This window comes from Platichthys flesus, chromosome 20 (genome assembly GCF_949316205.1).
Source record: "Platichthys flesus chromosome 20, fPlaFle2.1, whole genome shotgun sequence".
Taxonomy (NCBI): domain Eukaryota; kingdom Metazoa; phylum Chordata; class Actinopteri; order Pleuronectiformes; family Pleuronectidae; genus Platichthys; species Platichthys flesus.
The window spans coordinates 8,894,283-8,906,825 of NC_084964.1; the positions used below are offsets into that span (position 1 = coordinate 8,894,283).

The window sequence follows — 12,543 nt, forward strand, 5'->3', positions numbered from 1 at the left end:
GGAATCCTTAAGAGAACTCTTTCAGTAATTTGGGCGGTGCTGCAGTCGTGGTTTATTCCCTTTCACATGTTCTCCCCCTACAGGCTCGGTGTCCTGTTCCTCTGACCTCTCTCTATCTTCTCACTGCCCTCACCTCTGATGGCTTCATCTGACCACAATCTCTCTCATCAACCCTTAACTGCTAACCAGAGCATTCAGTCCATGCACCAATGTGGATTCGGGTGTGAAAAGATGCAGCACACAGGATACAGCTCAGAATGACAGATCATTTTCAAGCCCTGGCCAGGTGTCTCTGGGTGTGGTCGGGATGAAATTTCACATTTCAAGACATTTTTCATTTTTGGGTGTGGTGGTGAGCTGAAAAATATAAAGGATGCAGTTCCTGCCCCAAAGGAATAGAAAAAATATATACATACAGTGTTTGAGGCTGTAGCTCAAAGTAATTTTAAAATACGCAAAGTCAAGAGTCGCCAATTAGAATTATAAAATTTAGTTATAAAATGATAAATTAAATAAGATATAATTTTTCATATTTGCTAATTATTCTAACAAACTTCCAGGCACACGTTGAGCTCTTTCCATCCTCTAATTTGAAGCATGTGTGTGAATCTGCTTCATCTCACGCACGCTACACTTAACATAGTGTACATTATTTCAAGACACTTGCCAGGGACAACCTACTGTATAAAAGACAGAAAATCACTATCATAAATGGGTATATATACCCGTTTATGATAATGATTTTAAGGCGTGAACCTGGAAGCTATTTATGAATCTCCTGGCAGTGTGCCACTGACCCCCTGGGGTCTGCAGGGCCCCATTTGAGAACCACCACTTTACAATGTAAGGTTAAGACGTGACTATATTAATAACAGAAATCTGCCTTAATGGGTTGGGAGACCGACATGTCGGTTGAAAGTACAGTATATGTGTATTTGTGAAGTAGCCAAGGTGTAAATAAGCAGATGTGTGTTTTCTGAGTATCTGAGTCCACATTTGCTCCCTCTGCAGGTTTAGTTCCCGGCTGCTTTGTTACATGCAGCACTGCGTCACTTGAACCGGCCTCCTCCTGCCGCTGGACTCCAGGAGAGGAAGCAGCGCTGGTGAGGTTTCTGATAAATGGGCCCACGTGGGGGAGGGCTTGAGTTATCATACATGTGAGATAGCAGAGAAGACTGAAGGAGGGAGGCTCTGCTAACACACTATTTTTTTTACCAATTTTTAGATACAAATATTTCCGGAGGTGTATTTTTGCTTCACTTTTTACATACACTTCAAAAACAGCTCTCAAACACCCGGCACGCAAAACATCATTGTAGCATTACAGTAACTCGTCTTATCATTTCATAAATGATGTCATACCTTTTACCTCAATCTTTTTCTGTTAACAATGGATGTCCTGCATTATTCAGGATAATGACTATAGATAAATGTTATGTGTGTGGTGTGAGTGAATAGTTCAGTGAACCTATTTGACAGTAACATGCAGAGTGATGATGCTGATGCTGTGATGCACGTATCATCCAATAATCACTCAAACAAAATCTCTATTAAATCCATAGTGTATATTTAGTTGTAAAAGTCGAGACAGAGCTTTGTGTGTTTTTCTTCATGAAATTCCAAATAGAAATGAACTGATCACATCATTGTGTTGAATAAAAAGTCCGATCAATTGGTAGAGGAACACAGTTTCTTCAATTTCACTCTCTATGAAAAGTCAAATCACTTCCATCTGCTGGTCAACATGTTACTCTATTTACATTCACATTAGATCAAAATTTACAGATACACATTTTAAATCCTCAGAACAACAAGTTCCTGCGAATCGATTTTGTTACACAAAAATAAAACATGTGTATCTTATACATAATTTCAAAATAAAACCCCTCATAGGAAGAAAAAGTGACTTAAGAGAATAATAAAGTACAAAATAATTAAGTTGAAGTGATGCCATACAGCCGCTGAGGGTTTACTATGCAGTAGATATGACCGCATTGAACTAAAAGCATGACTGTTCATTTTTGTGAAACACACCTCATGAGGTCCCCTTCTTGATGCTTAGTCATCATCCATCATTTCCCTCGTCAGGTGATTCTTCAGATCTAAATATAAACTGATCAAAACTCAATCAAAGCCACTTCTAAAATATGAAACACTTGTTTTGGGATCGTCACGAGGAGCCCCATGATTTGTAATGATTCTAAATTGATGAAGTGAGAATGACCATGACTCTGCATGCTGGACCTGTGCCCACTGTGGCGTGTCCAGCAGCTTGTGGAGCAGCAGATAGGAGAGGGTGAAGGAGTTTATCTGCAATAACCTGCGCCAAACTGTAAAATATCTTCTGGATAGAAAAACCTGACTCATGCTTTCATGTATGTCTTATGGTGGTGAATGTGTAGCGGGAGAAATTGACCCCAAATAAAAAAAAGAGAGAGAAAATCTTCTTCCTGCAGAAAGGCAGAAAAGAAAAGAAGAAGTCCTCACAATGTAAAATTATAATTATTCATTTTAGAAATAAATAATTTGTTTAACTTCTAAGTGGGTCTATGTTGTGGCTGAGAGAATCTGAACATTTTAAACTCTAATAATAAAAAAAAAATGGTGGCAGCTGAACTGACCATCACAGGAAACCCCTCATGATCCTGAGAGAGCAGCAGCGTGACACATGTAGAGCAGCAGATAGCGCAGTGGTGCGCAGCCCCCACCCTGCTACATGGCCCTGGCTGCTGTCCGATAACACACAGGAGAGAAAAAACAACAAGGCTGCAGCCTGAGACCTGCTCCACTCAGTTTTCTCCACACAGGGGATTATTAATTCTCACCAATCCTGCCTGCCTGCGTTTTTCTGATCAACAGCGTCAACGTGGCGATAAAATGGTTGATGGTTCCCTTTTTAACTATTTTTGAATCTACCTGTGACCAATCAGCTCCCTGGATATTCAGCCACGGGCCGTTGTTGAAAAGTGAAACAGGCAGGCTGCGATGCTCTCAACGAAGGAGAAGGAGCTGATTGCACAAATATGGGAACGGCTGACTCCTGTGGCAGAAGACATTGGCTCAGACGCGCTTCTTAGGTATGTTCATTTAGACATTTCATAAAAAATACGAACCTGCTGTCGATGGAATAGCGTGTGTAGCATTTACATCTGATGAGATATTGGAATTATAAATGGTTAAAGTCAAACATGTGTAACTTACCTCTCCTAACGTGTAAACGCGCAACAGGATCTTGGCCCCTTTACTGACTCATTAGCTTTTGTTAACGTTTGGTTCAAAAGACTAAAACATGACCCTTTCATGACCCTTTTCAATTTAATCAAAATTGGTGAGTGGTGATGTTTATAACAAGTTATGAATATGCATAACTTCAAAGTTAACTGCAAATTATTGAGAGATGATTTATTAGCCACTGTTAAAGTAATTATTTATATGATATAAACCCCATATGGGATTTTGGAAAGCATCAATTAAAAGTAAATATATAATAATCATAATCTATAATATAAAACATGATATATGATACTTATTTATAATGCATTTATTCGAATTTGATATGTCATTGTTTGTCATGTGATTTATGTTGATGATGATGATGATGATGATGATGATGAGGATGATGATGAGGATGATGATGATGATGATGGTGGTGGATGTGGCGGTTGGGGTCAGTCTCCATGTGTCACCTCTACTCAGATGTTGGTGGTATTCCACTCACTAAACTGAGCAACAAACCCAGAGCTCCAAATGAATACACGGTTCCTTTTCCTCCACAGGATGTTCGCCTCTTACCCCGGCACCAAGACGTACTTCTCCCACCTGGACATCAGCGCCCGCTCCGCTCACCTGCTCTCCCACGGGAAGAAGATCGTCCTGGCCATCGCAGAGGGAGCCAGAGACATCAGCCAGCTGACCGTCACTCTGGCTCCTCTGCAAACGCTGCACGCCTACCAGCTCCGGATAGACCCGACCAACTTCAAGGTGCAGGTCCCGGGACAAAGCAGTCCATATATCAAGCATTGATCACTGATTGAGTAATGGTTACTTATTGAAATGTTACTATGTTGTTTTTTAAGGGTTGTAGTGACTTTTCTCTTAAGTGAACTTGTTTATTATCAGTCAATGTCAGACCACACCCATTGACCTCAGAAGAACAATTTCATAGAGCTTCAAAAGACAATGTCAATAAAAATCCTCATCAATGTTTTCTATACAATATATATCCACGTCTTTTAAGTATTTCCAAGTATGAAACGCAGGAGAATACAAAACCCCTTTTCAAATTCTCATTTGTCTATATACTATACCTTTTACAAAGTAGGTAGGATGAATATTACGACATGTTCTCGAGCCAGAAGACCAGCACACTGGCTTCTATGGTGAAATATATACTTATGTTAAGTGTCTATAGATGAAGTTTGGATTGAAAATCTAATGGCAGACATTAAAGGGATGTGGAAAAGCTACTGGGAGTGTTCTGTTTTGCCTGAGTAATATGACTCGAACTAGGAAAGACACAATCTGAGAGCAGCACCATGGTTAACTCAAAGAGACATTTTAAATACCAGTCCTCTCTGAAGTTGAGCTCCTTTGGAAAAATGAAACAATTGCTTCCTGGTGTTCAGATGACCCATTGCACATTCCAGTTTATTTATCCAAGCAAAAATCTCCACGCCTGCTTTAAAAGTTAATCAGGCCGGTTTTCATGATGTCTTCTCACGATGCAATTAAAGTATAACTGTCGCACTTGGTTTTCCCTTCACCTCTGCACCCCTCCACCTCTCCTGCAGCTCTTCTCACACTGTATGCTCGTCACCCTGGCCTGTCACATGGGCGACGACTTCACGGCAGTCGCACACGCGGCCATTGACAAGTACCTGTCAGCGTTCGCAGCCGTGCTCGCCGAGAAATACAGATGAGACCCAGCCACATGTGTGTCTAAGATGCAAATGAGACATGTATGTAAGTTTGGTTTTTGTTATGTAATGTTCTGCAATAATAAAAATGTGCACTTAACATGCAAAATGTCATGTTTTATTACAATAGAAAGTCTTAATTATGTGTTGAAATGATTTCCTCATGCAGGCACAGATGTAAGAAGAAGACATTTGTGTAGCTTGTGGAAGAGTCTCTCAGGTGCTCCATGCTTATTTAAATGTTTTTCTACATGTAAAAACATGTGTTCAGTGTGTGACGGACATACATTACATGACTGTATTCAGTGATACGTGTGGTGGACAAATTAATATAACCCTCATGATTCCTTACTTTTCTAATCTATGGATGAACCTTATACTCAGGCATATTGACGGATCCTAGTGGTTGGACCCATTCAAATTCCCCTTTCCTTTCACTTCAAAGAGACTCTGACGGACGACAAGGTGATTATATAAATTCACAATCTCTTACTCCAAAGCCCCAAACAAATGAAGAACTCACCTTTGAATGACACAGTGGTGAAGAAACTGTCTTTGCTGATGAAATAAAAATGGGATGAATTCTTCAGAACATAATCCTATCCAATATTTGAAAACACCATAGTTTAGAAAAGCTTTAGCTACTGCTGAGTGCACTTTGTGGTGAAGTGTTTTTATAATCTCCTTTGCCAAAGGTCAAGAATGACATTTCAACCTTAAGCCTTTAAGCCAATTTTTGCCCTTAAAGTGTAAAGAATTACTGTTTAACCAGATTCCATTAGCTTCAAACAGCTGTTATGACCTTAAACACTCTGTGTCACACTCACACCATTGAAAACAGTCTATCTTATCTATTGTTACTGACCATATACTGCTTCACACTCTGTAATGCACAGATAAGTCTTCCCACAGCCAATAAATGCGACAAGGAGCTAATATCTAATCAACTCATTGGTCTTATTGATAAACTCTTCTGTTGTTGTACACATCATATATAACCTACAGTTAACGCGTTTTAGTGATTGCAAAAGTTGTAGTGTTGTTAGCTTGTAACTGGGTCCCTCTCTTCCTGCGACACGACAGTTAAAATAAAATGATGCCTCTGAAATTCACATCTACAAGACATTTACCCAATTTATACCAAGCAGGAAAGGTTTGAGTAAATATAAATGGTATATATTACTATTCGGATAGGAAACCTGTATTACGAAAGGAGATTTAGATTTCATGTACCGAATATGACGGCTCTAAACTTCTGTGTTCTCTCTTTATCTGGGTCAAAGTTGTTTACTGCTGTGTTGCGTGGTGGAAATACTCCTATCAACAACGCCTGTTTCCCTAAACATGGTGAGCAGGATTGCTGCATTAGTGAAGTCTTACTGTATTGTACCAAGTCAACTGACTATTTTAATGGCGCACATAAAAAAGTGTTGACTCTCTGGTCTCCTATATTATGAAGAGAGCTGAGACACTTCCATAATATAATAATGAAGTATTATTATCATTTATATTATATAATGTGTATTGTAATCTTAATTTAATTATATATGGACTGCATCCTGAATGGTCCCTGGAGCTGTCTATGGTGCTGAAACTGAACTGTGATTCCCTTGGAAAAGTAGCTAATCCACAATAGCTATGAGATCGTATTCTTACCTCTGAGTATTTCCACGAAGAACTCCATTTATATTTATTTATTGCATACTGATGAAGTAACTGGATTATCACTAGAAGATCAGGCACCATGGACATAAGATCAAATATAAAATTATTAGGGCTGTCAATAGATAAAAAAAAACTAATTTATCTCACATTTTGAAATTCATTCATCTAGATTAATCGCGATTAAAAGTTAGTTTTTCTTCTAAAAACGAAATCGTATAAATTAACGAGTAATAAGTTCAGACAGCGTGTGTTTTAGACACTGTTGTTTAATTGTATTTTTTTTAAACACAAAACTACACACAGAGCTATGTTTTCAAAGAGGCTCAGGCCTACAACTTTAAATATCATGTATGATAAATTGTGTAAGAAAAAAAAAGCTGAGAATATGCCCAAACCTTGGAAACAAAAACACTGCTTGCTTTCTTCAGTGAAACATCCAGATTGATAAAAAAAAAGGTATTTGAGACCCCATTGGTACTGTCATCTTCAACATTAAACAACAGCATAAAAAGTGGCCTTGGTAAACTAAACCGACATTCAAATCGGTTATGTTAAAGTGCAAAAGATCTCTGCTACTTTAACTGAATTGTGCCTAATCATCTTTGACTTTCAGCCAATTGCTGAGACAGACAAACATGTTCACATTTTCTGGAGCCAATGCTGCTCTCCTTTTCTGGACACTATGACCTGAGAGAGAGAACAGCCGCTCTCAGGGCACTGCTGTAGCTGGGGTTGACAGGCTTTTCTTTGCTATTCCTGCAAGCCATTCATGTGTGTGCTGCCTTGTGCTGACCACCAATTTAGTGGACAGTCCCCCATCTGCAATATCAGAGGAGGACAACCAGAAGGGAGACATCCTCTGCTTTTTTGGATCCTCTGTCTCTCTTCTCACAGGTGAAGAACGCATCCCACCTTTGTCCTCTAGCATCAGGTTGCGCAGTAAAGCCCACACCTCATCTCTTTCGGGAGGCACTTCAAGTGGAGCTGATTTCATCTACTTTACTTTCTAACCATGACAATATATAGCTGCCAATTTTCTGCCATTGGCTGCTTCTTCCTGTTTCTGTCTTTTAGCCTGTGATTGCAAAAAGTTCAAGAAACAGAGTTGGCTGATACACTCATTCAATAAGTACAGTATGTCCAGAACAGAAAAGATAAATAAAAATGTAACCGGAGCAACAATGTTTGATTATAAATCAACCGATCATTTCCTTGATTAGAGGTATAACATGAAACAAAGGTGAAAGGAATATTCATTGTTATACTTAATATTTTGTATAATTTTGGTATTAGTTTGCTTAGTGATGTCAATAGAAAATAACCGTTTCGTGAGACCATGTTGCACTGGTAATATCAGATCTAACATATTGACACGCAGAGTGAAGAGATGATTATTCCCTCCCATCAAAACTCAAAGACAAAATGGCAGCTGTTTCTGCAATCACTTTCAGGACTAACCTCGAGAAGTTGCTGAGCACGGCGTTCTTTCTCCATTCGCCGTTGCTGAATGCGCTTGATTGTCCTCTGGTAAAAGGATGAGGGCAAGATCAAATGAATTAACTGTTAAGTCATGCATGTTATAGAGAGGAGGGGGGAGCAGGGTGTGGGGTGAGGAAGGACAGTGGGTCTATGCAAATCAGGAAGGTGCAGCATTTTGAAGGATAGCGACTTCCTTGTGGAATTTCAGGGCAGTTCAACTGTTTTCAGTTTAAAACATTGAGAGTGCACAAAGTCTGAAAATGCAACAGCTGATAGTTGGGAAGATCGGCACGGAAAATTAAACAGAGCATGCAAAGAAAGATCATTTACCTGTTCGAGAAGTTTCAGCTGCTCTCTCTTTATCCTCTTCAGCTCAGCCGCCCTTACGGCTAGAAAACACAAACATGTTAAGGTCACACACACAATCTGATCCAATGTTACAGAAGAGTCGGACGAGGGGCAGATACATATTCTCTCATTCAAACCAGCAGGGAAATAAGGAGGGAAATTATGTAATGGATGACTGTACAGCTGTCTACTCCTAGATGGACATGAGCCAAGGGGGGCAACCCCTCAGTCCCCAGTAGAGTCAGACCATCCATACAATGTTAGTTTCATTTAACAAGAATTTCATAACAGCTCACCCATACTCAAGAGGCATACTCTGCTCCTCTTCCGTGATCCTAAAAACAGGGAGACATGACTCGGCACCTTCAACCTGAGCAAATTACACTACACATGTCATTTTAGAGAGTCACAACGTTCTCTGTTAGTAACAAACATGTTCCATGACTCATCCAGTTTCAGATTCAAAAAGCATCTGCCTGGGATATAAAACAAAAGCTGCTGGAGATAAAACAATGATGTAACAAATATTTTCCATAGATATCATTTTAACCTGGAACTATTAAGATAGATACTGTACATGTATGTTTTCATGCAAAATAAATAAGTATCATACATCCAGTTTGCTGCCAATATGTGTTCATGTGTTGAAGCGCTACAGAAATAACATTAAATACTAAGTGTATATCAAGTCCCAGCCTTGAATTAATGGTTACAGATAACATTGTGTCATGTTAGTTTATTATAGGTATGTGTCTTTTGCATGTGTGCATTATACCTCTGCCAATATATTCCATTTACAAGTAAAAGCTGCTGAAACTTAAAGAGCTAAGGTTTTGGGCTGGTGATCTCTTTCATAACGTATTCAAGTGAGGCCCCCTGCTGGATGGATTACGAAGTTGCAGACTTAGTGAACGACGGCTCCATTATGTGTGTTGATGGTTTTAAAAATAAATTGACCTCTAGTGGGATCTGTGGTGACTGGGGTCTATGGGATGGGTCATGTTATGGTTGAGGTCAAGACGTCACTGCTCACTCTGTCAACTGGAGTAAACAGCAACATTTCTCATGAGCTATTTTTCTAAATGAAAATTAGTTTGAAAAAAGAATTCTAATAATCATGAAAGTTAAATTCAGTTCATTTACATAATGTTACAGTTTTGATAAAGACAGAATAAAGACTTATGAAATAAAGAATCAATTAAAACAGAGACTGAGGAAACACAATCTCAACAATTTGCAAAACAGGAGGAACAGAAGAGCTCAATTGAATAGTAATAAATAAACCGATGAATAAAAATAGAATTAGATGATAGAATCCCATAGCCTATATGTCCTTCGTCTATTCAATTGAGTAAAATCCTGTATGGGTTTAAGTAAGAAGTAAAGTAAAATATATTATGTGTATTAAAAGGTAAATTATCAAAAAATAGTCAAACAAGTGAATTTAATATGGGATTTACCAAATAGTATAAACAGGGTGAAATATAAACAAATGGACAAATAAAAAAACTAATTCAAAGCCAGACTAAAAATGTAGGTTTTACACTTTTTGCTGAGAGAATGGACTGCTTTATTATAATTTTCGATATCTTGTTAGAATTTTGCTACACAGCAAAACGAAGGGCTTAACAGTAATTCAGTGATGTCAACGTTTTTCACACCCAATCACCCGAGACTTTAAAATGTGTGTCATGTGCCATGTTCAAGAAGTGACTCTTTTGGTTGAAATGAGGTCACTGTTTCGGTCTGTCTGACAGCTGTCAGTTGTCCTCATGTGGCTTTCAGCATCACGGCACAATGACGCATCTGGAGGGTTGTGGCTCTTATCTGTTGTAAGAGCTCTGGGGCTTACGTTAAGAAAATATGTAAACATTTTAGGCATTAAACTCAGAATCATAAAATGACAGCAATGAGGTTGGTAAAGTCTCTAGACATTCAGTGGTGCCAAAGGAGGTATCATCAGCCCCGTTTATTATGGATTTCCTCTATACAAATATAAAATTGTATAGATTGTATTTTTCGTATATATTTTTCTCTTTTGGTTCTGTCATGGTGCCTTTGCGCGCGCCCTCAAGCGTGCGATGGCTCTGCGTAATTGCGGACTCGAACAAGAAAATAGAAAAGAGATGAATAGTTGATTGGTAGTTGAATTTTATTCATTCATGGAAGAGACGCATAGGCCTAACACATGTGAGCAGACGTTATGGAGCTCTCCCCCGGGTGTCCGGGTGCGGGCGCGGCGGGGTTTAGTGGTACTGCCTTCCCAGAGCGGACACCACCACGGCCAGGAACTTCTGGAACGCGGACTGGATGTCAGGAGTGAAGCCGTTTCCCAATTTGGCGGCGATGACGATGGTCAGGCAGTCAGCCAGGAGCTGCAGGAGGAAGGGAACGAATTCAACGAATCGTGAAGATGAAATGGTTGGGAATTTTACGCGGATTTGGCATCATGGAGAATCTTTTCTAAATGTGTTTCCTTTGGCACAAACACCTTAGTATAAATAACAGCAAAAGTGTAGGATCTTTGCATGAGTAAACATTTTTAAGATTTACCCTGAAGTTGTCGGGGTCGACGTGCAGCTTCTCGGAGTGCAGGACGCTCAGCTCGGCGTACGTGCCCTTGATGTCGTCCATGTTCTTGACGGCTCGGTCCAGGCCATGCAGGACCTTGATCCCGTGGGCCGCGATGGCCGGGTTGGTCTTGATGGCCTCGGCGTTGTAGAGGTTGCCGAAGGAGCCGAAGTACCTCTGGGTCCAGGGGTAGACGATCAGACACCTGGGGAGGAGGAGGAGGACGAGGAGAGAGGAGGAGGGTGAAGGTGTAGGCACCAGAGGAGGACACAGGCATTTAGAAAACGTAAAGCACTAATTGCATTTATGTTATGTTTGAAGAGCGATGCCCTCCATACCTGCTCAGGGCTTTGGGTCCGATATCATCATAGTCCAGGCTGGAGAAGATGCTGGTGATGATGGTGCGCTCCTGCTCAGTCCACTGAACCATGGCTGCTCTTGATTTTTTCTTCTTCCTGCAGGCTTTGGAGAACGAATAAAAAGCTGAATAGTGTCTCGGTTGGAGCTACAGGTCTATTTAAATGTGCCAGAGTGGCCTCCACCCTGCAGGAGAGGGCAGCTGTGATAGGCTGGAGATGATGCGTCTCAGATAAACCACTTCTCGACTTCTCGAGAAGCTTCTTTGATATTTTGCCGTTGCATTAGTGTTGCAGATTTACGGAGATGCCAAAGTTGCACGACACCACTGTGGCTTGCATGGCGATCAATTTGTTCTGCAGGACAGTTTTGAGAAATCATTAGATTGTTATTTTTTGCAAGATGCACCTTTATTTGGATGATTTAAGCTGTTAAATAAATAAATTGATCAATTAAATGATCAAATACGATTTCTGCACGTGGGAAAACAATGCAAACTTAATTAAGTGTGGTTTAGTGTGGCAAACTCGTTGCATTTTGCTATTTTTAAGAGGTTGCCATAGTTCCAGTCTTCCCTTGGCTCATTTAACCTTAATTAACCTGCAGGACAGGAACCTTTTAACTGAAGCCCTCTGACTCCACTATAATAAACATCGTGTGTCAGTTAATATCCTAATTCATTCTTAAGTAATGATCTGAAAACCACATATTTACAATTTCAACACATAAAGCGTGCTTTATGTGTTATGTAACGTTATTTTGAAAGGTGCTATATAAATAAAGTTTTTACTATAAGTAGTAGTAGCAGTAATATTGTAATGGAAGTATGTGTTGAAATCAACATTTTGAAACTTAAGGAAAACCAGCTTAAGAAACCAAAATTGCAAGCACTATAAATCAAATTTACAATACATTTTTATCTAATTCGATTATCTCTCAAATATGATATGATCTTACATCTCAAATTAATTCGATTCGATTTTTTTAACGTTATTGATTGATTGATTGAATTAAATATCAGGAAAAATTGTTAATATTCAATCAAATAATTTCACTTGATGTATTTCGATTATTTCTCAAATATGATACAATATTTTGTAATTTGTTTAAGCTTTTAAACATTTTATATGAACATTAAACGTGGCTGAAATACAACTTTGTTCCTTCTTTTTTTCTCCAAAATTGAAAAACCTCCTCGAGACCATTT

The 12,543-nt window shown here is 39.3% G+C and overlaps 2 protein-coding genes across 3 annotated transcripts; one reads left to right on the forward strand and one right to left on the reverse strand.

The window, feature by feature from the left end:
- The first annotated feature begins 2,733 nt into the window (after positions 1-2,733).
- On the forward strand, positions 2,734-5,829 carry hbae4 (hemoglobin alpha embryonic-4). Of its 2 annotated transcripts, XR_009924782.1 has the most exons (5): positions 2,734-3,077; positions 3,777-3,981; positions 4,791-4,958; positions 5,086-5,136; positions 5,301-5,829. XR_009924782.1 is itself a non-coding variant. In XM_062413629.1 (3 exons), the coding sequence occupies exons 1-3, from the start codon at positions 2,986-2,988 to the stop codon at positions 4,917-4,919; spliced, it is 426 nt and encodes a 141-aa protein (XP_062269613.1). In that variant the 5' UTR covers positions 2,734-2,985; the 3' UTR covers positions 4,920-5,016. The 2 variants fall into 2 exon arrangements, 1 of the variants encoding a protein (XP_062269613.1); XM_062413629.1 differs by lacking the exons at positions 5,086-5,136; positions 5,301-5,829 and having other exon boundaries at positions 4,791-5,016.
- Positions 5,830-10,550: 4,721 nt separating this feature from the next.
- hbbe2 (hemoglobin beta embryonic-2) lies at positions 10,551-11,450 on the reverse strand. Its single transcript, XM_062413634.1, has 3 exons — positions 11,318-11,450; positions 10,962-11,184; positions 10,551-10,783 (listed from the first exon to the last, which is right to left on the reverse strand). Exons 1-3 carry the CDS (start codon positions 11,407-11,409, stop codon positions 10,655-10,657), a joined length of 444 nt encoding a protein of 147 aa, XP_062269618.1. The 5' UTR covers positions 11,410-11,450; the 3' UTR covers positions 10,551-10,654.
- Positions 11,451-12,543: the final 1,093 nt, after the last annotated feature.

What these genes read in the sequence shown, in the direction of transcription:
- hbae4 (XM_062413629.1), top strand. Translation starts at nt 2,986, where the DNA reads ATGCTCTCAACGAAGGAGAAGGAGCTGATTGCACAAATATGGGAACGG. An exon ending in GGCTCAGACGCGCTTCTTAG is followed by an intron (nt 3,078 to 3,776) that starts GTATGTTCATTT and finishes TTTCCTCCACAG; the next exon opens with GATGTTCGCCTCTTACCCCG. An exon ending in TAGACCCGACCAACTTCAAG is followed by an intron (nt 3,982 to 4,790) that starts GTGCAGGTCCCG and finishes CCTCTCCTGCAG; the next exon opens with CTCTTCTCACACTGTATGCT.
- hbbe2 (XM_062413634.1), bottom strand. Translation starts at nt 11,409, where the DNA reads ATGGTTCAGTGGACTGAGCAGGAGCGCACCATCATCACCAGCATCTTC. An exon ending in GGACCCAAAGCCCTGAGCAG is followed by an intron (nt 11,185 to 11,317) that starts GTATGGAGGGCA and finishes CCTCCTCCCCAG; the next exon opens with GTGTCTGATCGTCTACCCCT. An exon ending in TCGACCCCGACAACTTCAGG is followed by an intron (nt 10,784 to 10,961) that starts GTAAATCTTAAA and finishes TTCCTCCTGCAG; the next exon opens with CTCCTGGCTGACTGCCTGAC.